The sequence below is a fragment of the Ictidomys tridecemlineatus genome, chromosome 1 (assembly GCF_052094955.1).
Source record: "Ictidomys tridecemlineatus isolate mIctTri1 chromosome 1, mIctTri1.hap1, whole genome shotgun sequence".
Lineage (NCBI taxonomy): Eukaryota > Metazoa > Chordata > Mammalia > Rodentia > Sciuridae > Ictidomys > Ictidomys tridecemlineatus.
Window position 1 is genome coordinate 123416506 of NC_135477.1, and position 27365 is coordinate 123443870.

General features: G+C 43.2%; 1 protein-coding gene and 1 long non-coding RNA gene across 9 annotated transcripts in view; one reads left to right on the forward strand and one right to left on the reverse strand.

Annotated features, from left to right (window-relative positions):
- Nucleotides 1–10235, forward strand: part of Arhgap26 (Rho GTPase activating protein 26) — a 415947-nt gene extending 405712 nt beyond the window's left edge. For 5 of the 7 annotated variants that reach the window (XM_040273751.2, XM_005324225.3, XM_021725705.3 and 2 more), the window contains one exon: nt 4497–10235. In XM_040273751.2, the coding sequence (XP_040129685.2) occupies nt 4497–4585 (89 nt within the window). In that variant the 3' untranslated portion in view covers nt 4586–10235. Of the gene's footprint in view, nt 1–3255; nt 3345–4496 lie in introns of all 7 variants that reach the window. The other 2 variants (XM_078047074.1, XM_078047096.1) reach the window with 1 other exon arrangement.
- A 3051-nt stretch (nt 10236–13286) lies between these two features.
- LOC144377202 (uncharacterized) lies at nt 13287–24000 on the reverse strand. 2 transcript variants are annotated; one of them, XR_013437927.1, is made up of 3 exons: nt 23876–23994; nt 14213–14584; nt 13287–13698 (listed from the first exon to the last, which is right to left on the reverse strand). It is a non-coding gene; the product is annotated as an uncharacterized LOC144377202 (long non-coding RNA). The 2 variants fall into 2 exon arrangements; XR_013437928.1 differs by lacking the exon at nt 14213–14584 and having other exon boundaries at nt 23876–24000.
- Nucleotides 24001–27365: the final 3365 nt, after the last annotated feature.

Consider the following 27365-nt stretch of genomic DNA (forward strand, 5'->3'; position numbering starts at 1 on the left):
CTTCATTGCGACACCCAAGGCTGGGTCATCTCCACTTCTCACTTGGGCATGTCCACCAGCCACCTAACAGGTTTGGTCACTTTCATTCTTTCCCTCGCAGAGCATTCTCTATGAAGCAGCCTGTGATCTTTGAAACATGAAAATCACATCATGTTATTCCCCGAATATAGTACCCCAGCAGCCTCCCCCTACTCTGGGAATTATTTATGAGGCCCTCTGTGGCCCAGCTTCTGCCCTTCTGACCTCCTCTCTCCCTCACTTGATATGCTGCAGCCTCACAGGTCACCTTTATGTTTTGAAATAGGGATGGCAAACCCTATTTCCCCTGCCAGTCAAATCCAGCCCTCCACCTGTTTTTAGAAATAAAACTTTATTGAAACACAGCCATCCATGTTTTTTTTAATTGACATTTATCTGTGGCACTACAGTGGCAGAGTTGCCAGAGACACATTTATTATAAGGCTCTTTATGAAAAATATGCAGACCACTGTTCTCAACTGACCCCAAACTCTTGCACAGCTGAGGACCTTGGTACTTGCATTACCACCTCCTATCTGATTTCTTTTGGATCATTCAGGTTTTAGCCTTTTGAGCTCCTCTCTCCCTACCCAGATCCCTATCCCAGTCTCTCTCTCCTCTTAGCACTACCTGAAATGATATGCTTGTTTATTGATTGATTATCCCTCCCTGGGAGCAGACTCTTATCTGCTTGTTCTGTATGCTACCAACAAGAATAGTGTCTGGCACACATTAGTTGCTCAATTGTTAAATGAATAAATGTATTTATTTCATACAGAGGTCCATATCTCTTCCAGTTAAGGTTTCTTCCCCCAGGGACATTAGTGATCTTAGTCACACACTTGCCCCCAGTCCATAGTGAACTAAGGAAGGGAGGGAACTTGAGTGTAGGTGCAGGGGGATACAACTTGAGTTGTAGGGCATAGCCAAGGACATGGCTGAGGGAGAGTGGGAGGCAGGAAGCACACCCATTTCAGCAGCACCTTATATTTATTATATGCTTTGTGAGCTGGAGAGCCGCCCAGGCAGCCTGCATCAACACCTCTAGTGTTTCTATAGCACATTGAACACTGGTGCAATTCAGAGGGCTGGGCATCAATCAGTGCAGTTCAGCCCACCAAGCACTCACTGAACATCTTCAACATTCAGAGCACTGAGCTAGGCCAAAGCAGTAGAGGTTAGGACCATAGACTCTCAGGTCAGGTGTCCTGGGCTCTGATATACTTCCATCATATAGATATATTGTCCAAAGTATCTTGTCCAAAATTACACAGCTGGTATCTGTGTAATTTTGGACAAGATACTTAACCTTTCTGAGCCTCAGTTTCTCATTGGTAAAATGAGGATCCTAGCAGAACCATCTCCACAGTCACTCTGAAGATGAAAGCAGGCGATGTGGAAGCACTTATCAGCAAAGGGTCTACCGCTACACATGTCTACACATGTGTTGTCGTTCGGATCTTTAAGGAGCACATTCCCTAGTTGAATAGAGGCAGGATATAGGATAAAGGGCTTGTTCTCTGAAATCAGACAATTTGTGTTCAAATTCTGTTTCTACCGTTAAGACCATGTATAAATTATTTCACCTGCCTGGGCCCTATTTTCTCATCTATAAAGTAGGGATGAAGATAATAATACAAGTGAGGACAGTGAAGGTAAGATAATCAATATATCTATAATTTTGAGCACACAACTGCTTGATAGTGAGCATTTCTAAGTGTTCCACCAAGCAGGGGGAATTATTGAAGTTGTCACGCCAGGGAGTGCTATAACACAAACCAAAATGCACTAAAAAACTATGTGGAGAATCAAAGCTTCACATTGGAGCAGTTTATTAATAGGATCCCCAAAACACTACATGGGATGTCCCATGAGTCTTCTAGGAGTCAGGAGGAGGGAGCGAGCAGGTGGAAGTGATTACATGATTCTAATGAAGCTGAGGCCTCAGCTAAGTCTTAAAGTGATGACAGAAAACTGAAGACGTCTGGAAGAAGGGACATCTGGGGCTGCCTCCCTCCTCCATCAGTTAATACAAACTTGCAATTTAATTTTTATTTCCATCTTTATTACATAGGCATTTTTGCACAGAAAAGTCAAAGCTCTTCTGTGCACCAATTAAAATACAGATTCCTGGGCTCCAAGAATCTAGAGATTCTTCTTTAATTCATTTGGTGGGGCCCAAGAATCTGGTGAGCATGCATGTGATGATGATTCACATTATTGGCCACTACTGTCTCATAAACCCTTACTGGAAGACCCTGCGCATCAGCAGACTGACCCAAGGCCTGCTGCATCCCCTGCCATGTCATTTGACATATCTCTTGGCCTCCAGTTTGAAGGGCCTCTCTTGTCCCCTCTGATTTTTCCCTTAATCTGCAAAATATGTCTCTGGTGTTTGCAGATGTTACTACCTCAGTACCTATGCTGTTTGAACAGCTGGCCAGGAAGGGCGACATGTCTACAGGAGGTGAACTTGGTGTGCCCAGTGTATTAACAGCTCAGCCAGGAGCTATGCCGTGAAGCTGGGCGGGGGGCTCTTTTGGTTGTTTTTAATTTTGTTCAGTTGGTTTACTTTTTTTCTTTCTAGGCCTTTCATTTTGGGGGATGGGTTTGACTTGTTCATTTTGATTCTCAACCTCTGAGGTTTCCTGATGCCTTAGTGGGTACGGAGAGTAGGCCTTCACCCAGGTTTTACTAGGGTGTCTAGTCAGCTAGTCCACATGACCAGACAAGTGATGCATGGTCCTCCCCAACTAACCTTACCAAGCATTTATGATGTGCCTGGCCCTGGGCAGTGCTTCACCCTTATTGTCTCCTCTAATTGACACAAGAAGGGGAAAGATATCATTGCCACCACTTCATAGGTACAGAACTAGAAGTGATATTGGCAGCTTCAGCTGGGCAGGTGGGCTGAGGACAGGGGTATCTGGGTGCTGTTCAGGGGTGGCCTGAGACCTTAGTGACTAGAAAGGCCAGATGGCTTTTAAGTTGTGTGTGTTCTCGTGTAGCACTTCTCTCCAGACTCTTCCTTGTGTGGGTTGCCATGGATGTAAAGTATCCTTGCTTTATTCTTAAAACCTAGTGAGGGGCTGGGGTTGTGGTTCACGGGTAGAGCGCTTGCCTCGCAATGTGAGGCACTAGATTTGATCCGTAGCACCATGTAAAAATAAACAAACAAAATAAAGTTATTGTGTCCATCTACAACTAAAAAAAAATTTTTTTTTTTAATTAACCTAGGGCAAGAAACTGTGCAAGATTTTGGAGGCCAAGGAATACATGTGTGACCTTGTGCTTTCCTAAGGAAGCATGTGAAGCATGTGAAGCATGTATGCATTTGACATTGATCTTCTCTAAGCCTCAGGGCCTGTCCTTTTGCTCCCTCCCCATTTGCTTCCTTTGGTTTCTGTTTTTGCTTCTTTCCCTACAAACCGAAAGTAGAATTATATAGTAGTGTTAGGGCGGAAATGCTTTTCTAAAACAAGCTCAGGAAGTTACTTAATTAGCCCAGGAAGGGAACGGGGAAATTCATTTTTTTCCAATCTCATGTAATTGGAGTTTTCCTAATACATTAAGAGTAAATGTCCTGCCACGCCCCAGAGATCTGCATGTCCCCCTTCACAAATGCGGACACCTCCCACCTCCTGGTCCCACAGCTCCTTCTTTCTTCCTTCCTGCTATTGACTACTTTGCAGAGTCAGCTGGATTTTTCTATCATCTTTGTAATATCACAGTGGTTTCCATGGAGATGAATTATGATGTCACAAAAATGGATCTGTGTTCTTTGGATACTGAAAAAATTCAAAGGATCAGTAAACTTGGGAAGGGGCAGTAGAAGGAAGAAGAGACTTTCAGACTTGTTTATAGGAAGGGGGAAATTTCTAGAGTTACAGAGGAAAGAAAAGTAAGGATGTGGGAGGGACAGCTCACTCAAAGGCTGCAAAATGGAAAAAAAGAAAAAAAAGAATTTGCAAGGAAATTAGAAGCAGAGGGTAGGATTTGAAGGAAAATAAAATACATGATTAAAAGCTAGACGTCATTAAAGACTAGTTCTTAGCAGTCCTTATGAGCACTCTGCTTGGTGATACTGAGTAGCTAGGTGGGTACATGGATGGATGGATACATACATGGATGAAGCATCCAACTGTTAACCTCTAACCTAAAAAATACAAATCTGTCACTTAAGTTGGAACAAGATCTTCACAAAGCCCTTCAAACCCCTAAAATTGTATGCAAAAAATTTTAATGCATGTGTTTCCTTTTTGTTGTGGAAAAAAAGTTCAGAACAGCCTTCAGCAGAAGGCTGATATCCCACGAAAGGTTAAGAACCTCTGGTTTAAATGAGCCCCAGAATTATGTAATCTAACAAGTGGTTGCACTTATTCCCCAAACTTCTTGACACACACACACACAACACACATCTAGCACTTGCACTATGTATAATGTCATTTCTTCTCGCCCTCTCTCCCCTTCCCATACAGTCCATCCATCTCAGGAGCCTGGCTGGTTGGAGGGGACTCTGAATGGAAAGACTGGCCTCATCCCTGAGAACTACGTGGAGTTTCTCTAACCATGGGCCCCAGCAGAACTGCTGAGCTTTACATGGTATCCATGACAACCGCTGATTCCAGTGTTGTAGGCCAGTTCTCATTTTGCCACTGAGAAAAGCAGGAAGACTAACTCCAGTGCTACCTGTCGACATGAATGTTTCTGGGAACTTGCGTCACCCATCTCCACAATCATCTCAGCTAAGGAGAGGCAATACTGGAAGAAACAGAAGGCAATCAACAGAGGAGGCCATTTGATTTTGATAAGAGAAAGGCTTGCAAAGCTATTTTTTCATGAGTTCCTTAAACAGGGAGCACTGATTTTGTTTCAACAGTCATTCAAACCCCCAACCTTTAAAGGAGGAAATAAGATATATACAATCCCCAAGGGCACACAGCATAGCTAAGTTTGACAGAGAAAAAAAAAAATACTGGCACCAAGGTCCAGGCTGGGTCCCTTGCTTTTGTTTACAACAGTTGCTCTTTCTGTCCTGCCTCTAATTCTGAAAACCCACAGTGCTGCAGACAGCTGGGTCTGTCTGTTTGCATGCAGGATGGAGAGGGGTGACAGCTCTGTTTATATAACATCCAATCTCTCACCATCTCCAAAGCAGCCCTTGGCCCATCATCAGCAAAATTCAGTCCATTCCTCTTATGCAAAGGAGCATGCACACTCCCTCCTGAGCTGGAAACTTCTCTGCCATTGAGGGCTGCCATCACCTAGTAACCATGGCAACCCAACCTACTCTAAAACCAAACCAAAAATAAATAAATAAATAATAACACACACCTCTTTGCATGACACAATCCCCCTTCCCCATTTTGGGTTTTTGAATGGTCTTCCAATCACCTGGAGCAGAGGATCAAGGAATTAGGGTCATCTATTTGGGGCCGACAGGATAGCAGCTAGGAACTGTTCCCTCTCTAATGAATTTCAGAGGCATCAGGATATATTTGTAGAAAACTCCTCTAGCAGTGTCTTGAGATTATAAATAGGCTTAATATTTCTGTTCTTCATAGAACTGGTATTTGCTTTCTAGAGGGTAAGATGCCTCCTTCCCAATGGGTGACCGTCTGACTGGTTCAGTTGTGTCCTCCCATTCACTTGGTCCCTCTTAGTCACTAGTCCCTGCCCTTGGGGATTCCCACCTCTGGCTCTGTTGCAGTGTTTTGGGCTGCTGAGCACTGGTGCCCTGTGGTTTTTAGGGATGCTTCCCAGGCTGACTCTATGGTCTGTAGGATAAAAGGACATCTATACATTCACTGCCACCCAGAAAAAGGGAATCATTTCTCAAGCTTTCAAGGAATGAGATAAATATCATAGGCCATTGGCATTCAGGAAGACACCAGAGTTGGGGGCATGGATGATGGAATGGATACCTTCTAAGAAAGGGAATTTCCTACTCAAAGGGCTGGGTCTTGTGAAAGATTGTCTTGGATGGGGAAGTTCCACCTGGACATTTCAAATTCACTTGACCTCCAAAGAACAAGAGTCGCCATATCTTCTATGTGTGAATCTTCTTACAAGAAGGACAACTATAAACTGTCAATCTCCCCAGGAGTCCCTTGGAAAGGCAGCATTGCTCCAGAGTGTCCTGTTTCTGGAATTCTGTTAGGGACCTCTAATGAAGAAAAGAAAAACTTGAATTGTGTTGAATTACTGTATCTTTTTCTTTCTTTTTTTTTTAAGATAAACTTGTAAATAGAGTGATTTGAAACACTATATGGCAAAGTTTTATATTTGATATTCTTTAAGCTAGTTGCTTCACATTTAGGCTGTGATTGCTGAATAAATGTGTTTTAGAGTGAGAGAAAGGAGGCAAGGTGGAAGAGTCAAGGTCATTGTCCCCTCTGGCCTGGCAGCAGAAGATATGCCCATGTGCCTGCTTTCTGCCGGCTCCTGTTGATGGGTGCAGCAGATCAAAGTGGTTCGGTCTTCTCTATTTTACATGTGTTTTTGAGCATTCTGGGATTTGGAGATAGAAAGAGCATCTTCAGGCAATGAGATTTTTCCAAAAATGCCCACTTAGCAGTAAGCTAAAGCTCAGGATTCAAATAAGTGGGTCCAGGGATGAAGTTTTTTATTTGAGGGGGGTTGTTTTGTTTTGTTTTCATTTTGATTTGTCTTGTTTTTCATTCTCAGGTGTATCTCTTGGTGTACTCCAAGGTGTTAAGAGAGAAGGAGATGGGACACTTGGTTTACCCCTTACTTCTCTCTGCATCTTCTAAGGCTTTATCCATGGGGACACTCCACTTTGTAAATTGTGTCTATAAGTTAAAACAAAAGAGCCAGCTGCTCGGGATCTTTAGTTCCTGGTGTGCTGCTGCTTTCGCTTTTCTCCTGCTCTATTTTACCTCTAGATTCCCTGCAACCCCCAAATAAGAAAAAGACCCCAAGAGGGATGTAGATTGTGTCATTACAATTTTCAAGATGGCTTTGAAGCTGGCGGAGTTTGTGATTCACTATTCAGTTTATCAGCTCCAGGATTATGCAGCTGATATCTAGGAACTCACCCAGAAGCAAATGAGACATAAACAATTGAATCAAAGAAGAATTAAGCATGGACAAGACCCAGACAGGACTCAAGAAAGCTATTGTTGAAACCCAAAGAGAAAAGGAATATACTAATGTGTGCCCAGCCTGTTCCCTATGGGCTTGGGAACAAGGTGGGAGATGAGGGGCATGCACACTTATTTACATATCATTGTATTTTGCAGATTTAAAGAGCCCAGGATAATGCTTTTGATGCATTTGATGTTTTAATTTGTCACCTGACCCATAGTACCTGGAGTTTAATGTAAAGGAACAGAAGTAATATAGTGGAGCACACTCTATAGCCACTAGGCCCCAGCTTGAGTACTTGGAAGTGTGTCCTTTCCCCCCCTGAGATAGCCCTGTTTTGAAGCTTCTACCAACAGAATCTTTTAGGCAGACACTTCCCAGCTTCCCTGAAGCCATTCTGGGCCTGTGACAGCTGTTCTGTTTAGCCAGGCTTCTCTCCCTATCAGCTGAAGAACTGGAGAAACTGTCCAGAATATGAACCAACCAGTAGGAAGGAACTTGAAGATTAAAAATGAATTTTAAACTGGGTGCTGTGGCATATTCCTGTGATCCCAGTGGCTTGAGAGGCTGAGGCAGAAGGATCTCAAGTTTAAAGGCCAGCCTCAGCAACTTAGTGAGGCCCTAAACAACTTAAAGAGACCCTGACTCAAAATTAAAAACAAAACAAAACATGAAAAGGTTTAGGGAAGTGGCTCAGTGCTTACATGCCCCTGGGTTCAACCCCTGGAACAAACAAACAAACAAAAAAATGAATTTTACTCTCTCCATTATCCAGGCCTCTCATCCCTAATTCTTTCTGCTTGAACAGGGAACTCTTAGAGAAATGAATTGGTATCAGAGTAGAAGATCATCCATGAGGATCCTAAAACTTTCCTAGGAGCCTTGAGTTTCCTTTATATGACTCATAGCCTGAATCTTTGGGGGTTATCAAGCTCCGCCTTTCACTCCTCCTTCAGGCACTCCCAGAAGCCCACAGCTAAACAATTCCCTGCCAGGAGAGAAAAACTTGCATCACATCCCTGCCCCCAGGCAAAATCCTGACTTTCACAAGACTAATGAAATTCTCTCCAGTTTTTCAAAATAAACATGCCATACCTCAGAGGAAAGTCTTTCTGTCAACTGAGTTTGCCCCCCAAGATGGTAATCCCTGTCACACTAAAAGCTCTATCTTGACTACAGAGGCTCCAAAAACATTCCTCATTGAGGGCTGGCAAACAGAAGGAATGCTGCAGGTAGCCAGGTTGTCAGTTCATGATCATTTATTGGTGCATTTTGTCCTCTGACTTCTGTTTCCAAAAGCAAGATTGGATCAGAGTTTTATATAATGGGACACCCGGCTGCACCAACGGCCACCATGACACCCATTGTTTGCTTTGCTATTGAATGTTTTACGAGCAACCTTGTTCCCCAAATAGGTAGCCAGCACTGAAGGAACCAAAGCCTCTTAGCTGCCTGGCTTTCAAAGGAATGTCCTAGGTGTCTGTCTAGGGAGTTATCTATCATCTCTGGCAAAGTTGACAATAATCAATTATGGTGACAGTCCTGCCCCACATCTCTTTAAAGTCAGCCAGGTGCCCTCTCACACACCCTGTGCTGGTGTTTAAAAAATGTCTCTTGTGCTCAAATGTGTTTGGCAGTCACACTGATCTTCTGAGTGCTGAACCACTTCTCCGTAATTGTAGCATCAAAATGACAACAGTGCAGAGCAGGGAACCTTGCACAATCCTGCAGCATGCCTGAGATACTCCAGCAAGTAATAATTAGCTTTCTTCCTTTTGCCGCCTACAGTACTTGTCTAACTGAAGAGCCTCCCAAAGCAGACAGAGAGGCCACGTAGAGAATCCCGATGTGATTCAGAGCCAGCCCTTGCTGAAATGTGGTCTCTCACGGAAGCACCTCTGTTCCTGAGAGAAAAAGTATTGGATGTAGGGAGAGTGGCGAACCATTCTGAGAAACTCTGGATTATTTTAGAGGGATAAAATATTGTTTTTAATGGGGAGGAAAAAACAACTACAGAAAAATTTCACAATTAATATTTTTACAAAATCTTGGTGGGACATTATAATGTGAAAATGTCTTTCAATGTGGAATGGTTTAGAGAGCAAAGACAGCTCAGTCCTAGACTCATGGAAGGAGAATAGTTAGCCATTGTGTCCAACTTCACAGTAGCGTAGTCGGTGAGAATCAGAGTATTGATAACCAAAATGTCCGAGTTCCTGGAGCAGCCCTCTTGAGGCTATGACAGTCTCTGTCGTTATATACCATTCATTTGTACAAAGTTGTCCAAGTGGACACTTACAAGCAGCTTTCTTGGTTATTCAGATGCCAGGATCAACCTTATATCTGTGAAAAGATATATCTGATGATTCTAAGGTGTAAATGTATGTGCTTGTGTGTGTGTGTGTGTGTGTGTGTGTGTGTGGCACATACCTACACATGTAAAGATACAGACTCATACAAAGACCCACATGAGGAGGCTGTTGATTGCCTAGCAAAAGATCAAAGATGTAAATTAAGTGCCATTCAAAATCTGTGTTCATATTTATCAGGTAGTGTAATCTACAGCTGTGCTCCTTCTTAACTTATTAAAAGTCATGTTGAAAAAAAGATCAGTTCCATAAACGCTTAGTAGCTAATGCTAGGCTAGTGTTCAAAAACACTCGAAAAGACAGTGTGTCCATATTTTGGGAAAAAAACTATTTGCATGTTTAATTCATGATTTAGATTACCTCTGAGTATACTGTAAAATGCTGTGTGATATTATATCAATAAAGTACTTATAAAATGGCACTTTAATGTTTTCTTTAAAAAAAAGAATGCACTGTTTTAAACTTCAGTATTGAATATTGACTGGTGCATAGAATCAGTTTCCATAATTAAAAAGTAATCTGTGATTAGGATAGAACTTTTCCCCTATTATTAGAAAAACATTTTACTGTGTTCAGGCTTTTAAAAAATGTGCTTTGGTGTCATACGTGTATCTATAAAAACACACAATTTTGGTCAAGCAGCCTCTAAAACTCGGCTTTCTTATATTTGCTTGGTTATGTGACAATCCCTATGAAATGAGTGGAAATATGACTTTTGAATTAAATGACTTTTCCATTTGGTGATATGTCTGTTTCTTGAGTTTCTGATAGTTTTGGCTCAAAGTATTTTAATATTTCTTCAAATGAACATGTAGACCATGATCAAAGATCCTAAATTGAGGCTCCTGCAGTTATTTTTGTGTGTTTTTTTTTTTAATTTTTTATATTGGTTGTCACAACATTACAAAGCTCTTGACATATCATATTTCATACATTAGATTGAAGTGGGTTATGAACTCCCAATTTTACCCCAAATGCAGATTGCAGAATCACGTCGGTTACACATCCACAATTTTACATAATGCCCAATTAGTAATTGTTAAAGGTAGTGTGTGTGTTTTTACAGTGCTGGGGATTGAACCCAGGTCCTCACACATGGCCAGCAAGTGCTCTACCACTGAGCCACACATCCCCAAGCCTCCTGTGGTTATTGGTGACAAACAGAGGACTGATTTTTTTTTAATGATCTCTGAGGAGGCTTTATTTCCATTTAGGAAGAGGTCAGATGCTAGTGCACTTTGAAGATGGGCTAATCAGGCATTTTACACAATGAAGCCCCCAAAATTCATGTCCCACATTACATTTCTGACTTTGTCTCCCAGGGTCACATTGTTTGATTTTTCCTAAATTCACTATTCTGATCAACTGCTCTTCTCCAGAACTTCAGGAACACAGTATGGAATAGGCAAAAAGCCCCAACACAAGCAGGCCAGCCCATGTTCCTGAGTCTTAGTCCTCAGACGCCTTCCAGGAACATCCTGCACTGCAGCCTGGGACCAGGTTTATAATGAGCTCCCAGCTTCTGCTGCAAGCTGAGCCACTTCACTGACATCTCTGAAGGAGGGAGTCTGGGGAAGCCAGAGCTCTGAGAACTGAGGTGAGGCTTCTGACTGCAGCTGCTTGCATGGGGGAGGAGGATGAATGTGAGGCTCCCTTGGTGCCTGAGTCTAAGGAGGGGACTGTTGGTGTGGCTACACCTGAGCTGCGTGTGTTGCCCTCCTTGGCTACTACTTCAGGTGCTGCCCTCCGTGGTTGCAGGTTCCTCTGGAAAACTCCCAGCACCTGAAGCTTTCCGCCTGGGTAGGGACCTTCAGGATCTAGCTGAGGTCCTCTGAGCACAGCACACATATGTATCTGCCATGGTTGTAGAGAGGAGGAAATACGGTAAGTGAATCTTACCTTGGCCTTGGCCTTCCTAACAGACTCCCCAGTCACTTCAATTCTCACATCTTCCTAACACGAAAGATTTTCATTTTCGTTTTGCTTTTAGCAGCCACTCAGAGCAGAGATCAAACTGTCACGTCCTGTGGTTTACTTGGTATTTTTCACTTGTTAGTTCTGGCTGCATGATTATTTATAAGAGCACACTGGTTAGAAAGGGCCTTGATTGACACTTGAAATTAGGTAAATGTTAGACAGTGGGTGTGAAGATAGATTTTTCTCAGACCCCAAACCTGCTTGCTCTTGAGAATTATGTCATGGCTCTAATTTCCTCTTTTCTCAGTTCTTTCTCAACCTCCACTCAGATACCACACATCTCTCCTACCCCGATGTGTCAATGTCATTGGCTTGCCCTCCTTTTAATAGCACTAAGCTAAGCTGCAACTAATTAACTGTGCTGAGCTAGTCAGTATCGGCTGCCTCCCCCTGCACGGCAGCCAAGGGAGGTTCTGACGATGCGCTCACTGCTCAGGGCCCTGAGGCTCCTCGCATGGGCGGCTTCCAATAGCTGTCCTCAAGAGGGGCAAGCACACGCCAGGGTGCACCCCCAGACCACCCAACTATGCCACCCAGCCAGCATCCGATGGTGTGGACCAAAGCAGAAAGGCTTTCAGTTGAAGGGATCGAAACCAAGACCCACCATATTCCACAGCACTTGGCAACGCCTGTCTGTGTATCTATCCAGTTTCTTGTGTGATTGACCCTGGAGGCTGGCTGAAGCATGTCAGCTCAAACCCAGGTAGCTACTATAACTTCCAAGGCTTTGGCAAACATTCAAGTGTAGCCTTGAATTCTCACGTCCTCTCTTCAGGAAACAAATCCCATTTCACCCTCTACGTCTCATGTCTTGGGCCCACCCTAAAGTTCTCAGATATGGTCTGACACTGTGGCCACACATCCTTTTTGCATTTTGTGGAGGTAGTTTATTGGAAGTATTTTCATTTCTTCACTAACTGTTTTTCTGCTTTTTTTTTTTTGTACCTTCCTCTGTGGGAAAAAAAAATGGGGTCATAATGCCTCACATTTGTGATGTAAGATAAAGGAATGGCTGGCTCTCTCTTTTTTTTTTTTTTTTACCATTTTTCTCCCTCATAATCCTTTTTTATCTATTCTTTTCTCTCTTTTTTTGGTACTAGGATTTGAGCCTAGGGGTGCTTAACCATTGAGCTACATCCCCAGACTTTTTTGCTTTATTTATTTATTGCAATAATGTCTTGCTAAATTGCTGAGGCTGGCCTCTAATTTGAAATCCTCCTGCCTCAGCCTCCAAAGTCACTGGGATTACAGGCATGTGCCACCACAACTGGCTTCCTTTGTAATATTTTCTACATATAATTTACTTTCTATCCGTCCCTCAGCAGGGACAGAGACCTGGTCTTGTTCATCCATCTCTACCCAGACCTAGGCAGGGCCCAACACACAGGTGCCACATAGCACCTGGGTACACTAAACAAGTAATAAAGTCAAGTGGGAAAGCACTGGTCTAAACTGTAGGCCCTCCTTCCTCTATTATCTTACAGTTATGGTTGAAAGAAAGAAACTGAGTATCATTAGACTTGGGTACTTGAGCTCGATGTAACTGTGACCCTTGGCAAAACACTGTGTGCTCAAGGGCTGGGGTTGAGGCCTGTTGGAGCAGGACTCCCCACCCTCTACTCAGACACAAACAGCCACATTCTTTCCCAGCTTCCTTGGCTAGTGCTCAGCACAGGAAATCATTGGGAGAACAGGCTGACCCAGAGCCAAAAGACCCTTCACTGTCATCCGGGTTACTTATGGGTTGTTTTATGAACCTCATACCAAGCTGGAAGTCAGCCTTCAAGCAAAACCACATCAGAATCACCCCAAACATTAAAAGCACTCCTTTATAAGGACCCACCAAGGAAATTCCATGCTGTCCCATGGGAACATGGTCTGGGATCTAGCACTCTCACTAAGAATACTCTGTGTCCTGCTGAAGTTTCCCATGTTGCAGCCGGCGTCCATTTCCGTTCTCATTCCTCCAACTGGAGAACACGCACTCATCATCCTTCTAGAGCAGACGCCCTCCATTTTGTTTTTATGCTTCCATTCAGCAACTGCTCCCTGACCAGCCATTGTGTACCAGGAGCTGCTAACACCAAGAGGAGTAGGTCACAACCTCTGTCCTTGTGGAACTCAGCATATAAGGAGAGGCGTTTGTCATGCATGTGGCATTGCCACACCAGTAGGATGTGGTGGGGGGGGGTGGCAGGTGGCACCATGGAAGGTGCATCCTATATACCTGGGAGGAAAGAACCAGAGAAAGCGTCTCAGAAGAGGTGCATTCAAGATGGACCTTAACAGAGAGGAGCTTGCCACTTGGGCAAATGAAGAAGTATCCCAAGTAGAAGAACAGCGATGCATGAAGCAGGGAGGGAAAATGTGATATCATTATGACCAGAACATAAGAAGATAGGGCTTTCTGGAAATTGAAAACTATTCACCCTCATTCACCCCCACCTTGGCCTTTGAGCTTCTGTTTTCTCTCTGTGATAATATTAGCTTTCTCATGGGGTACCCAGTACCTAGGATTCACTCACTGATTCCTCAGGACATTATGAATGAAGTGCTATAATTACTGCCTTTGAATAGACGAGAAAACTGAGGGTCAGGGAGATCACACTAGCTACAAAGGGGTGGAAAATCCAAAATCCCCACATGAATCTGTCTGCTTCTAAAGTCCACATGTCCCTTTAAAATTCATTTACATTTTTCTTTATAGATGTATACACGATTTTATGTAAGTGCATACTCACAATCGCATCACACGATTCTTTGATAATTGTGGAAGTTTTCTTTTTCATTTTTAATTTGGCTGCCAACAGCCACACTTTATCCTTCTTAGGAGATAGTCCTTCAGAAAGCACAGCCTCTGGCAAACTCTCAGATTTAGTTTTGCAGAGAGAGGAATAATACTGGATATATTTTATTAAAAACTTTCTTTCCTCCTTGGATCCCTTTGCTTGCTCGTCTTGGGTGAGTAGTTCGCAATTCTTGAGCTTGGCGTAGACTCCTGGTTCTCTGGGCAGCTCCAAGGACACTTCAGCAGCAAGTGTTGGCCAGTCCCAGCATCCTTGAGCACATGGCATAGAGACAGCCCTGCAGAAGACCCAGCCATGTTTTATTGGCTGGAAACATGGAATGTGATTTTTTTTTTTTTAGCTTAACAATTTGAACACCGTTCTTTTCCCCACCCTGATCCAGCTGCCCAGGACAGACCTTCAGGCTCTATGGCATTGCCAGGGAAATCCCATGAGCGTGTGTCTTCTTGTGGGAGAAGCAATGTTTCTTGCACTATCTGCTCATGCTCAAAACAGATAATTTTCGTGGCGTTTTAACTCCTTCTTGAGTACAATGAAATATGGAAGAAGAGTTAGAGAACAGAACAGGGAACTCAAAATAGATGATAGGAGGCATTCTGTAGAGCGCAGGGAGTATCTGATATCTGCAGAGATGGGCTCCAGAGAGAGACCTTCCCCCAGGCTGCCGTAGCCCTGAAGGGTCAAACTGCTGCATGTTGAGATGACAGGATGTGCTAGGTCTCAGCGAGCGGTCTCAGCGAGCACTTCCATTCCATAGGAATCATATTAATTTCTTTATATCATCATCTCATATAATTCTCAAATCAACCCTATGAAATAGGTACTGTTTTTACTCTGTTTTGCAGGTGAGGAAGCCAAGTATTAGATTGGGAAATTTGTTGAAAGTCACCAAGTTAATGAACAACAGCAGAGATTCAACCCCAGCTGAACCCAGGACTTATGCTCTAAACTCTCACACTCTTCTTGCTCTAGGGATGGGCTCAGAAGTTACACCTGCTGGATGCCCTCCTTACTCCTCCCACCCCAAGGAATAGGATAGCTGTTGTTTTTAATCTGCTTGGTATATGGTACTCCTTCTTCTGGTAACATGTTCCTTTGGGAAGCCACAGGTCCCAAGGGTTTATGTGACCTGGCATAAAACCCAGATCCAATGGTATCCATGTGGCCCTGGTCTGGCCTATGAGATGATCAGATTCACTCAGCTACAGTGATTGGTCGATTCAGAATAGATCCAGAGCCTAATTAAGTTCACAGAGCTGGGGCTTTGTCCTGGGACAAGGTGTACAGACACAGCAAAGGAATTCCTAATATCAGCAATGAATTGTACGGCCAATTGTCCCCACCCTCAAATGGCTTTTTAGCTTAAGCTAGGCCTGCCATTTGTCTTTATTTGAAAGTCCAGTGTGAGGGTCTGCTACTTTATATGGACTATTTTTTAAGAATTTAAGAGTGACTCTGTTAGAAAAGTCACTTCAGATAGCAATCAAAAATTTTTAAAACTTTGTTGCCATATAAAAGGAAAAAAAAAAAAAAACTTGTCCTGATTTGACCAAGACTAGAATTGGTTTACCAACAGAAAAGTCCTGATGCCTTTCTTCACTTCACAGGCGAAGCTTATTTCTTACATTCTATTTGTTCTCCATTCTGAGTGGGAAGAAACCATGACTGGATCTCCTAAACATGGGGAGGAATTGTGCTCTTCCGACCCTAGTTGAGTCAAGTCGTCACTTGATGACTTGGTCTCTCCCGCGGTACATTAGCATTGAGACTAGAATGCTCATGAAGGACACCCACCCACCCCCCTCCCAGTCAGTAGTAACAAAGAATGGCAATAAATCATGCCTAATCATGATATGGAATCGGGTAGTATAAAGTGCTCCTCAGCTCAGAAGGATGTTCACACACTCCAGGGACCGCACCCAAACCTGTTCAACCATCCCACGAATGTGAGTCTGAGAAACTCCAGGGGCACCCGGTTAAGACCTTCATCTTAGCTTGGGTGGGGCAGCATAGTTGGAGGCCTCAGAAGGGAGTGGGTATACCAAATCAGCCTAGATACCCCCCTGCTGCTCTGTCCCCAGGATGTGCTAATAGCTGTCTTATTTCAAGGACTACCAGATAAAGAATGGGATTCCAGAATTTATAGGAAATCCTATAAGCAAGAAGGGTGCTTCTAGCCCACACAAGACTGGACTTCATTTAAGCACAGCACTTTAATACTTTTAAGGTTCTTTTTTTTTTTCCTGCTCCAAATCTTAAGGTTGATACCTGATAACAAATGTTTAGAAACCCCCTGTGAGAGGGAGGGAAAGAGACAAGATGGATGGAAGGAAGGAATTGTGAACACCTTATCATAGCATTCAGGGATTTAGGCTTTTTATCAATATGGTCTTAGTCTCGGAGGCACCAACTACTTACCATTCTACCATGGTCTGAACAAAGGTTCACTTTTCCATTTGCTCAGTATTCATTGGACATCAACTGTGTCCTCAACCAAGTGCTAGATGCTATCTTCCACTCAAGTCCCTGTGGTGGAAGGCCCTTAACTTCTTCCATTCCAGGGGAATTTGTTGTTTCGGCCTGTGTAGCACCCATTTCTTCTTAATAGCATCTTTGTTTTCCTGAGGGGATAAAGCCTTGCCTGCTCTCCAGTCCCGTGGGTTTGTGCAGCCTGGCATCAACGCTGGATCCAGTGGTGACCAGGCAGCTCTGGGGTGGCCTAAGAGATCATGGATTCTACCCAGATGAAATGACTGGTTGATGTAGAAATGGACACAGGGCCTCATTAAGTCCAGGGAGAATTCACTTTTTAATCATTTTAAAATAATTAAAGAGAGACTTTCTGTCAGCTGGATTTGGAGCCATGAGGGCTGTGGGCAGTCATCTTGTCCCCTTGATGGAGGCACCTGCTTGAGAATGGGGCAGCCTCGAGTGGATGTTAAAAGAGACAATCGCATTGGTTGTTGGTCTAGATGCACCTGAACTTTCCCAATACACAGCCCAATAAATCCTCATTTGGAGGGGAGGATTCTAAAGAAAGCATTGGCATGATTTCTATGGTTTTCTTCCCACTAGATTGTCTGTTCCTCTGTGAGGAAGACAGAACTCTGGTCTTGGAGTCAGAAAACCTGACATTAAGTAGGGTTCTACTCTCTCCCAGGCATTGGGTCTCAATCCATTATCTTATCTGCGTTTTATTTTCCTAATTTTTGAGAGGGACATAAAAGTGCTTACCTTCTAAGATTGTTTGGGTTAAACAAAATGACATTTATTAATGAGCTTTACAAAGTTCACCATCCTCAAAATCAATAATAAGGTATTACAATATGAAATTCTTCACCGCCTCGCAAAGAGTTGACAGTGTCTAGATGTTTGTTAAATTGTTTCATAGACATTGCTACTCTTAGCCAACCAGGGCTGTTAGGTGTTTGGGGATGTATGAGCTCTGTCCATCAACCATTAAAGGACAACCCTAGACGTCATTTATTTCTCCCAACTTGCATCCCTGGTCACAGTCAAAAGGACTAGACACGGGCAGATACCTAAGCCAAAAGGTGTCATGGTGACAGCCAGAATATCCTGAAACTCAAGTGGCCTGCTTGAAACGCATGTCACAGACCAGTCAGATAGATGTTCTGCTCCTGTAAATTTGACCTCCCATGGAAGCCACCCACATAGATGGGGACAGGAGCTTTCCTAATGTGGAGCGAAGACTGGTGACCATGTTGTGCTGGGTACAAGTTTAAAGACAGAGTTTAAGGAGCCCTTTCTTCAGAGACAGGAGATTGGTGCAGAAATAAAAGACCAAATGGAATCACTGAAGAGAGAAAAGCTGCTTCAATCTTGGGTAGATTCTAATTTTCCTAGAATGACCTGTTTAGGTCTTCGGAATGTAGCTCAATGGTAGACCATTTGTCTAGCATGCATGAGTTCTTGGGTTCAACCTCCAGGACTGCAAAAAATAAAAAACAAAAAAAAGAACAACTGGTGGGCAAGGCCAGTTATACTTTGTGTCCTGCTTTAGAACTCCAAATGATCTTTATGTCCTTATAATTAATACTTCCTTGTATCTGGGTGAATTGAATGACTTTTGTTCCTTACAACCAGGAAAGCCCTTCTTTGAAGCATCATGGGTCCTAGTGGGGGAAACCAGAGGTTCTGGCAACTAAATGATTGGTTCAAGGTCATTTTGGGATACAGGATGTCCAGCTTCTGGGTGTTTTACCCTGTGGAGTTCCAAAACTAGGCACCCATTGTGAGGTATCATACCAGAAGAGAGTGTGGTAAGTGGATCTTGTGCCAACCTCCCTTTCCAGCCAGGGTTGGCAAGGATGGGTTTACAAACTTGCAGGAGTTGGAGCACTAATTCCTACTAACAGAACTTAGTCTGTTTTTGTCATTAACATTATCTTTGCTCCTTTTTCCCCTCACAATATTGAGGACTGAGTTGAGGGCTTCTCACATGCTAGGCAAAGTACACTACCACTGAGCTGCATCTCCAGACCTTTTTATTTTGTTTTAAGATAGGGTCTTGCCCAGGCTGGCCTTGAACTAATGATCTTCCTGCGTGGGCCTCCCAAGTAGCTGAGATTACAGGTGTGTGTCACCATGCCCTGCTACCCATTGCTGTTTGAACACACACAATCAGCAGTGGTGTTGCAGACAGCCAAGTGAAAATGACTACCTTCTTCTTTTCTTTGCCCACTTGACATTCTTTCCTTTGGTAATACCTGGAATGGTTTCTATGAAAGGCAAACCTGGGATCCTGAGCACCATGAAAAATCTCAAGCACTTCACCATGTTGCTGTTCTCAGATGCTAGGAGACAAAGGCAGAAAATCTGGAGCAGCAGGGACAGGTATTTCCTCAGAGGCTTGCCTGACCATTCAGCACTGCCCCATTCCTCACTTTACTGCAGAATAATTCTGGACCTGCCTGCCAAGCTAAAACTGATGACACTTATTTTTTCAATCCACAGTGTGCCAGAGCCAGCTCATCCTGGAGCCAACTCTTAAATATACAGGGATCTCATGAGCTGCTTGTTCAACTGTCAATAGCTTGAACTTATCTAGGGTGGGAGTTATTTACAGAGCTAAAATCACCAAATGCTAAAAATCAGCCATTCCCCAAGAGAGCCCATTGTTAACCTTTACCAGCACACCACTGCTTGGTCAACTTGGGAGCTAAAATGATAGGTAGCATCTGAACTTGGTTCCATTTCCATCCCAGAAGGTTTCAACCTAAGTGAGAAAAGGTGGGCAGGGGTGTAGGTGGGAGGGAAGAACTAGAAAGAGACTTGAATACCCAATTTGGAGCTAAGTCACTAACTCCACAACAGACCTGGTTTGGAGACAAGTAAACTTTCTCATGCAGCCGGTGCTGCTTTTCCATGTGAATCAACAGCTGGTTTGTGTTTATTTGCACTGGTCTTAGCTAGACCTACAGAAAGGAGTTTGGTTCCCCTCCTCCCTCAAAGAAACTTCTCAGAAATTTGCTCAGAGCTTCCAAGAACTATATGTACAGATCCTGTACATCAGAATACTTGAGAAATGATGCATTTGTTCCCTCTGATGCTGTTTCCTGCAGGAGGGAGGCTGGAGTAGAGGGAGACAGAAGCCACCAGACGCTCATCCCAAAGGCCATTGCAACTATGGCTCACCATTCCAGATCTGGCTGCTTCACTTGGGGACCTAGGAATTGCTCTTTCCCTGGTGACCGCTGTGGGCAAGAGGCCAGGCAAAGGGCAAGAGGCCTGCAGGATGACGTTGCTGGTGTAAAGCCCACATCCTCATGAGCCCACAGGAACTGAGCTGGGTCAGAGGCCCCAGCATGCCCAGGATTGCTGTACTGAGCTTTAGTGTTCTCTGGGAAAGCTGGTTAAAACCAAAGGATTTGGATTCAGTGGGTGTCAGATTATGCCCCTGATTCTGTGTTTTTAGTGGATATCTGGAGTGACTACTAGGTTGGTGATCCTCAAAACTCCTTTTAAGGACACTGGGGAGTTAGAGCCCCAACACAATTAGTGCTTTAACACACATTCATTTCCTTTTTGAATAAATACCAAAATATTCTGATTCTCTTTACACTGTTATTAGCAACTTTCCTTGGATCATAGATTTATGAATGAAAAGTTTCTTCATTGTACCATGATTGACACATGCATAATAATAGAAAAGTCCATGTTGATCTAGGTGATAAATGAGAGGCTGTCTCTATGATGAAAGACCACACAAAATATTTCCTTTAAATACTGAAATTAACCTACTCCCTTTAAGATATTAAATATTCAAGAACTCATTTGCCATAAACTGTTCCAATAACATAAGGGATTCTGGCAGGAACTAAGTTGCCACAGCTTCCCAGCTTTCATGTTGATTGGGGTCAGGGCAGCTTTGGGCCAAAGCAGAAACCATTACAAATACAGGCTGTCAGTAAAAAAGCCGCTATTTCTCCTATCACCTCCTCTGTCCTGGATCCAACTGAACAAGTGAAAAAAAGAAATGCGAAGTATCCCCTCTTCCTATTTGCAATATGAAAAATGTTTAAAGGGGCAACATGCTTGGCTGGAAAGTATCCCAGGATTTCAAGTAGGCCTTCCAATTCTGATCACAGCTTTGTTGACAGGCTACTTAACCTCCCTGAGCCTATTTTCTTCTTTTAAAATAATGGGGGCAGAGATGGACAGGAGGTAATTGCTATTTGACAGGGACATCAGAAGGATTAAGAGGAAAAATATATACATACACATATATGTCAAGCATTTGGCACAAGAAGTTTGGAGACCAAATTAAATACTACAAAAGTTTATCTCTCTGAGCTTAAGAGAGATTCTTTGCCTGCAAAAGAGGAATAATTGTGATTTCCCCACCACAGAATTGTTTTGAGAATTAAATGAAATAATTTACATAAAGCACCTGGCAAACATTCTGAATAATGTTAATTATAATTTTAAATAAATATAGTAAGGAATTCAGCAAACTGATTAAAGAATTTATGAGTCCATGCCGATATACATAAGTAAATAAGGCACATAAGAAAGTTCTTTCTTACACAGTAGTTGAATGCCAACTACTAACTGCAGAAGGCATGACAATTAGAAATCACCATCAGCAAACATCATACTGGTGTTTGAGTCAGTCAAGAATCATCAATGGAGATGAAGGAAAGAATGGAATGTCTACATTGTGTTAACATGCAGACTACTAATAAGTTGTTTTCTAAAAAAAAAAAAAAAAGAATCATCAATGGATGATTCACATGGGATATTTGTATCGTCTCAAAATATCTCCTCCCAATATACTTATTACTTATTAATCAGAAAAGATAAAACAGTAACTTTACAATGATGAAACCTAGTGGACACTTTTTTGTTTGTTTGTTGTTTGTTTTGTGTACATGGATTGAACTCTGGGGCACTCCATCACTGAGCCATATCCCCAGCCCTACTTTGTATTCTATTTAGAAACAGGGTCTCACGGAGTTGCTTAGTGCCTCGCTTTTGCTGAGGCTAGCTTTGAACTTGAACCCTCTGTCTCATCCTCCTGAGCTGCTGGGATTACAGGCATGTGCCACTGCACCCTGCTGTTTGTTTTTTGAGACAAGGTCTCTGTATGTTGCCGGGTCTGTCCTTGAACTCCTGGGATCAAGCATTCCTCTTGCCTCTACCTCCCTGTTTACTGGGACTATGGGCACACATCACCACACCCAGCTAGGCAGTGTTTATGTATTTAATTATCTATTCCTTTATTCATTCATTCATTTATTTGGGTACTAGGGATTGGACCCAGGGGTGCATTACATCCCCAGCCTTTTTATTTATTTATTTATTTTTACTTTGAGATAGTGTCTCACTATTGCTGAACTGGCCTTGAACTTTCAATCCTCCTGCCTCTGCCTTCTGAGTTGCTGGGATTACTGGTGTGTACCAACATGCCCAGCTAAACATTAACTTTCAATGGGACTAATTAATAGCATGCCTTCCTAGGAGGCCTTGAGAAAAATGGGAAAAAGTCCTGAAAAAAAAATGTAGAACTTAAATCTTACCGTGAGAAAGACAAACCAAACAGGCATTCTACAAAATAACATCTGTTCATATCAAAGATGTCAAGAAAGATTAGGAAACTGTATATCCAGACATGTGACCAAAAAATGCACTGCATAATCTTGGATTTTCTTTAGCTAGAAAAGATAATTATTATAGGACAATTGGCAAAAATCTGAGTAAGGCTCAGAGAGTAGATAACTGTATTATATCAGCATTAATATCACGTTTTAGATAATTGTATTGTGGTTTTGAGGAGCAGAATTTGAGGGCAAGTATTTAGGAAATATACTTTGCATTTCAAGGGTAAGAGGTATCAGGTCTATAACTTACTCTTACATTATAAAAGAAAGAAAAATTAGAGATAGACAATAGAGGAAGCCAATGTAATGCATTGCTAATTTTTGGAGGGTCTGGTTAAGGGGTGTCCAGGAATTCACTAAGTTAGAGACTTTCATAATGAATGACTGAGAGCTACTATTGTTATATTAATTAATAATAATAATAGAAAACTGAGTTTATTCTAAAAAGTGTAGAAGCCATGTAGAAAATGGGTACCAAACCACCACAGGGATTCACCAGAAGGCATTTTTTGGTTTTATAGTAACAAAATATAAGTAAGTCTCCACCATTCATCTTGATTTAGTTCCTCAGATGGCTGTGGTCTCAGGCCTGGGCTCCAAGGATGTGGGGGCAAGTATTTAGGAAATAGACTTTGCAATTTCCTACAGGAACAAGGGATCCTGTAGGAAATGTTGGTCGGAGGTGCCTTCTGGCTCCCCTTTTGTGCTGTTTCTTAGGCCCATATGCCTGGAAGGGGCTTCAGGGTACCAGACATCAGGTCTATCTTCCAGTCCAAAGAATACCATAAACAGCCATTTCAGGATAAAGGTTTAATCTTGGCCCTGTTTCTGTCAATTTGGAGAACATAAATATAAGAAAGTGCTTTTAGCAGTACAAAGTGCCAAATAAATATATCAGCCACACACACGTGCTGATGAGCCTGTGGCTTTGTGGTTAAGTGGGCATTCTCTGGAGTCTGCCAGACTGTTTCCAAATCTCAGAATATCCATTCAGCCAGTAGGCCACTTGGGACAGATTCTTTAACCTCTCTGTTCTCTGCTTTCCTCATCCATAAAATGGGGATAACAACTGTAATAGTGCATCAAACTCATGGGAATGGTGTCCAGTGGCTGATATAATACAAATAACAGGTTTGATGTCCATGCATCCTAAACAATCTTCTGGTATACGGTTATGTTATTGTAATAATACTGTGACATTTTGTAGAATCAGAACAAACCTACTAGAGCTTACCATGTAAGCTCTTTCACTTTCCTTTCCCTGCGCTGACCAGCCTATCTTTTGATGATGCAAATCACTGACTGCATTTATTGTCAATTGTCTCCTGGTGCCAGTTCCTAGTTGACTCCTGGGGAAGGGAAGTGACTCCTCTTCCTTCCTCTCCCTCCTCAAGTTTCCCATTTGCCAGCTGCACCCTGGGGCTCTGGGAGACTCCTGTGATTCTCCAGGAGTTATCCTGCCTGGGAAGCTCACCTGGAAAACATGTGGCAGAAGATGGAACTTCAATGCTAGGCCCTAGAGCCATGGCGTGTGTTTTCAGTTTGCCTTCTTGCTGTGCACCACAGGTCCCCACAGGGAAGCAAGGGAAGAAAACAGCCTTAATGTTGGGACTGTGAGCCTCCTCCTAGGATTTCAGGAAGGCACTTCCCCCACCAATTTGTCCACGGTGACCTTAGCCAAACCCCAGGAATGGAAGCGTAACAGGAATGTGTCAGAAGAAAAACATGCCATCAGAGTCCTCTCTCCCAAGTTCCACACCCACATTCCTGCCTGCCTAGTGGACACCTCCAGTTAGATGACCCACAGCCATGTTCTAAATCTCATGACAAGTCCACCTCCTCCTGTCTTGGGTAGTATCACAGGCCAAGACAGAAACCTCAAAATCTGCCTCTCCCACCCTCACCTCTACTGTTAGGAGTTCCTAGCCATGGCAAATTCCAAATCGCCCAGATCTGATTTTTGTTTTTAGTATCAGGGATTGAACCCAGAGGTGCTTAACCAGTGAGCCATATCCCCAGACCTCTTTTTTTTTTTTTTTTTAATTTTAACACAGAGTCTCACTAAGTTCCTTAGGGCCTCACTAAGTTGCTAAGGCTGGCTTTGAACTTAAGATCCGCCTGCCTCAGCCTCCTGAATTGCTGGTGGTACAGGTGTGCTCCACCAGATCTGATTGCGACTCCTTGATGTTCAGGGCTTTATGATCCCTCATCTGGACAATTTCAGCAGCCTCCTAACTAGTCTTACTGCCACAAACTCCCTCCCTTGCTGGTTCACTTTCTAAGTTAAAAGTAAAGCATGATTACTCTCCCACTGTGACAAAGCAGCATTGGTTCTCAAATGACTCAGGGGTGGAGGGTGGACTCCTGTGTTCCACGCACTGCCCCACCACCTCTCCAGCTTCATCATGCCCTGAGCACCCCTCCCTCCAGCATACCAAATTGCTCACCGGTTCCCCAGCCACTCCTTACTCATTTGCTAGTGGCCTTTGAACAAGGTCTTTCCTGTCTGGACTCCTTGTTTAATCTGGAAGATTCCTGTCTACCCTTCAAATTCAGCTCAAAAGTCATCTTCCCTGGAAAGGAGTTCTCCCTCTCCTCCCAGAGCAGGTTTCCAATGCCTTTGTTTTGATCATGTGTTAGTCCTTCTTGTGGCTGGTTGTTTTCATATTGACACTGTACGCTTTCAAGATGAGGGATTCTGCCCATTGACTTCTGGACTCTCAGGAGTGGACATGGCGGGTGTTCAGGAGAGAGCAGTTGGAGGGTGTGTGTACAGCTCACTTACGGTGGCCTGGAGTGTCCTTGTAGGGAAGTCCTGTGCTTTGCTACTGCTTCATCACTTGCCTAAGTACTAGAAGGCTGATTCCATGAAAGATGGAACTCAAGGCTTGGAATTCACCTTTATCTCACCCTGATTTTCTTATATTCTTTGTCTTCTTCTGCCTTCTCAGTAGATCTCCGAGGGGATGTCTCTGACATAACGATTCTTATTCTGTATTTTCTGGCTGGGGATATTTGCTTGCCTATGAATTCAGGGAGAGAGAGAGAGAGAGAGAGAGAGAGAGAGAGAGAGAGAGAGAGAGAGAGAGGAGAGCGAGCTGGTCTTCACTATTATCCTTCAGAAAGAGGATTTGCTGAAGAAAAAACTACTGTCAATAACTTAAAATACTGACACCTGAAGTGTCATTGCCACACCCGGTCATGTTTTTGTGATATTTAGAACCACAGTTAGACTGACCCTGGCGCTCAACAGCCTTCGTTCTAATTTCTTCCATATTGAACTGTGTTCCAGGCTTCTGATCATTTCTTCTTTGAAAGGTAGCCAAGGTCCCGGTGGTAGCTAGAGTCATGCCGACTCTCTGTGCCTCCTTTGCTACAGGGACTTAGACCATCTTTGGAATATGTACGTCCTGGCAGGTGCAGCTCAGGCAGGGGGCTGACCCCCACCGTTTGATGAGCTAGGAGCCTCCTGCACGGGATCTCATTTTTCTCCATCTGCACAGCCATTTGGGCCTCAGGCCTATGACTCACACAGTGGCTATCCATCTGCCCATTTACTCCAGAAAGGAAAAAGCACTTCTTCACACGCAGTGAGTCATTGTATCACATGTTTTGGAGCCACCTGCCTGACTCACAGACTGGAGCAGAGTACTGTAATAGTCGGGTTTCTTATTAAGTGAAGGGGGATATTACCTGTATACTGCCCTCGAAACCTCAAAATGAATCTGGAACTTCCACCCTGAGCCAATAAAGGGGTAGGTCAAGGTTGACAGAGACCTCTAGCTCCTGGCCCTACCCACACCTAGCAGACATTCTGACTGGTTGAGGAGTTTGCTTTGCCATCCAGTGGAGCCCCCAGAATCGTGGTCATCATGGCCCTCCCATCCACAAGCCTTCACAGTTCAGACGTGGCACCCAACGTTAAAGCATGTTGATAAGCTAAATTCAGATTGGGAAGACATGGATGTTTTCAGGGCAAGGGCAGTAATTTCCAGAAAGCTACTTTTATTTACCTCTCTAATTATTTGATTTGGGAGTATGAGGGGAAGTAGGAAGAGAATGTACACAGAGTATAAAATTTAAAAGGTAAGCAAAAATATACAGTGAAAATTATTTTTCCTACCTCAGTTTCCTAGTTTCCCTCCCTAGAGGTAACCAAAATCACTAGACTTGTGTGTTGCGGGGTGGGGGGGGATCAGCCTGGTTGTTCACCAACAGATGAATGGATAAAGAAAATTCCATATTTTTCTTTTCTCTCTCTCTCTCTCTCTCTCTCTCTCTCTCTCTCTCTCTCTCTCTCTCTCTCTCTCTCTTCTTTCTTTCCCTTTCTGAGAGATTGTATTAGTTTGCTAAGGCTGTTATAATAAGTGCCAAAAAACTGGGTGGCTTAAACAATGGAAATTTATTGTCTCACAGATCTGGAGGCTGGAAGTCTGATATCCAGGCTGAGGGCTGTGAGGGTAAATCTGTCCCTTGACTTCTCCCCCTGGTTGTTAGCAATCATTGGCATTCCTTGGTAGAAGCATCACCTTGACCTCTGCCTTCATTTTCATGTGGAGTTCTTCCTTGTGCTGTGTCTGTGTCCAAATTCCCCCTTTCAGAAAGGCACCAGTTCTATTAGATGAGGGTTCACATTAATGACTTTATTTTAACTCAATTATTTCTACACAGACCCTATATTCAAATAAGTTCACATTTTGAGGGAATGGGAGTAAAGACTTCAGTGTTCAGATTTTGAAGGAGATAAATCCACCCACAAAAGTCAGGGATGTATGTATAAGCTAATTTTTATAGAAAGCTCAGCCCACTCTAAACAGTATTCTGCATCTTGCTTTTTTTTTTTTACTTTAGTATTCTAAAAAAGAACAAAAATTTAGTACATATGAATTGTACATATTAGTGGGGTTCAGTGTGATATATCTATAAGTGCCTACAGTGTGTGCTGAGTATACCTAACCACGCTT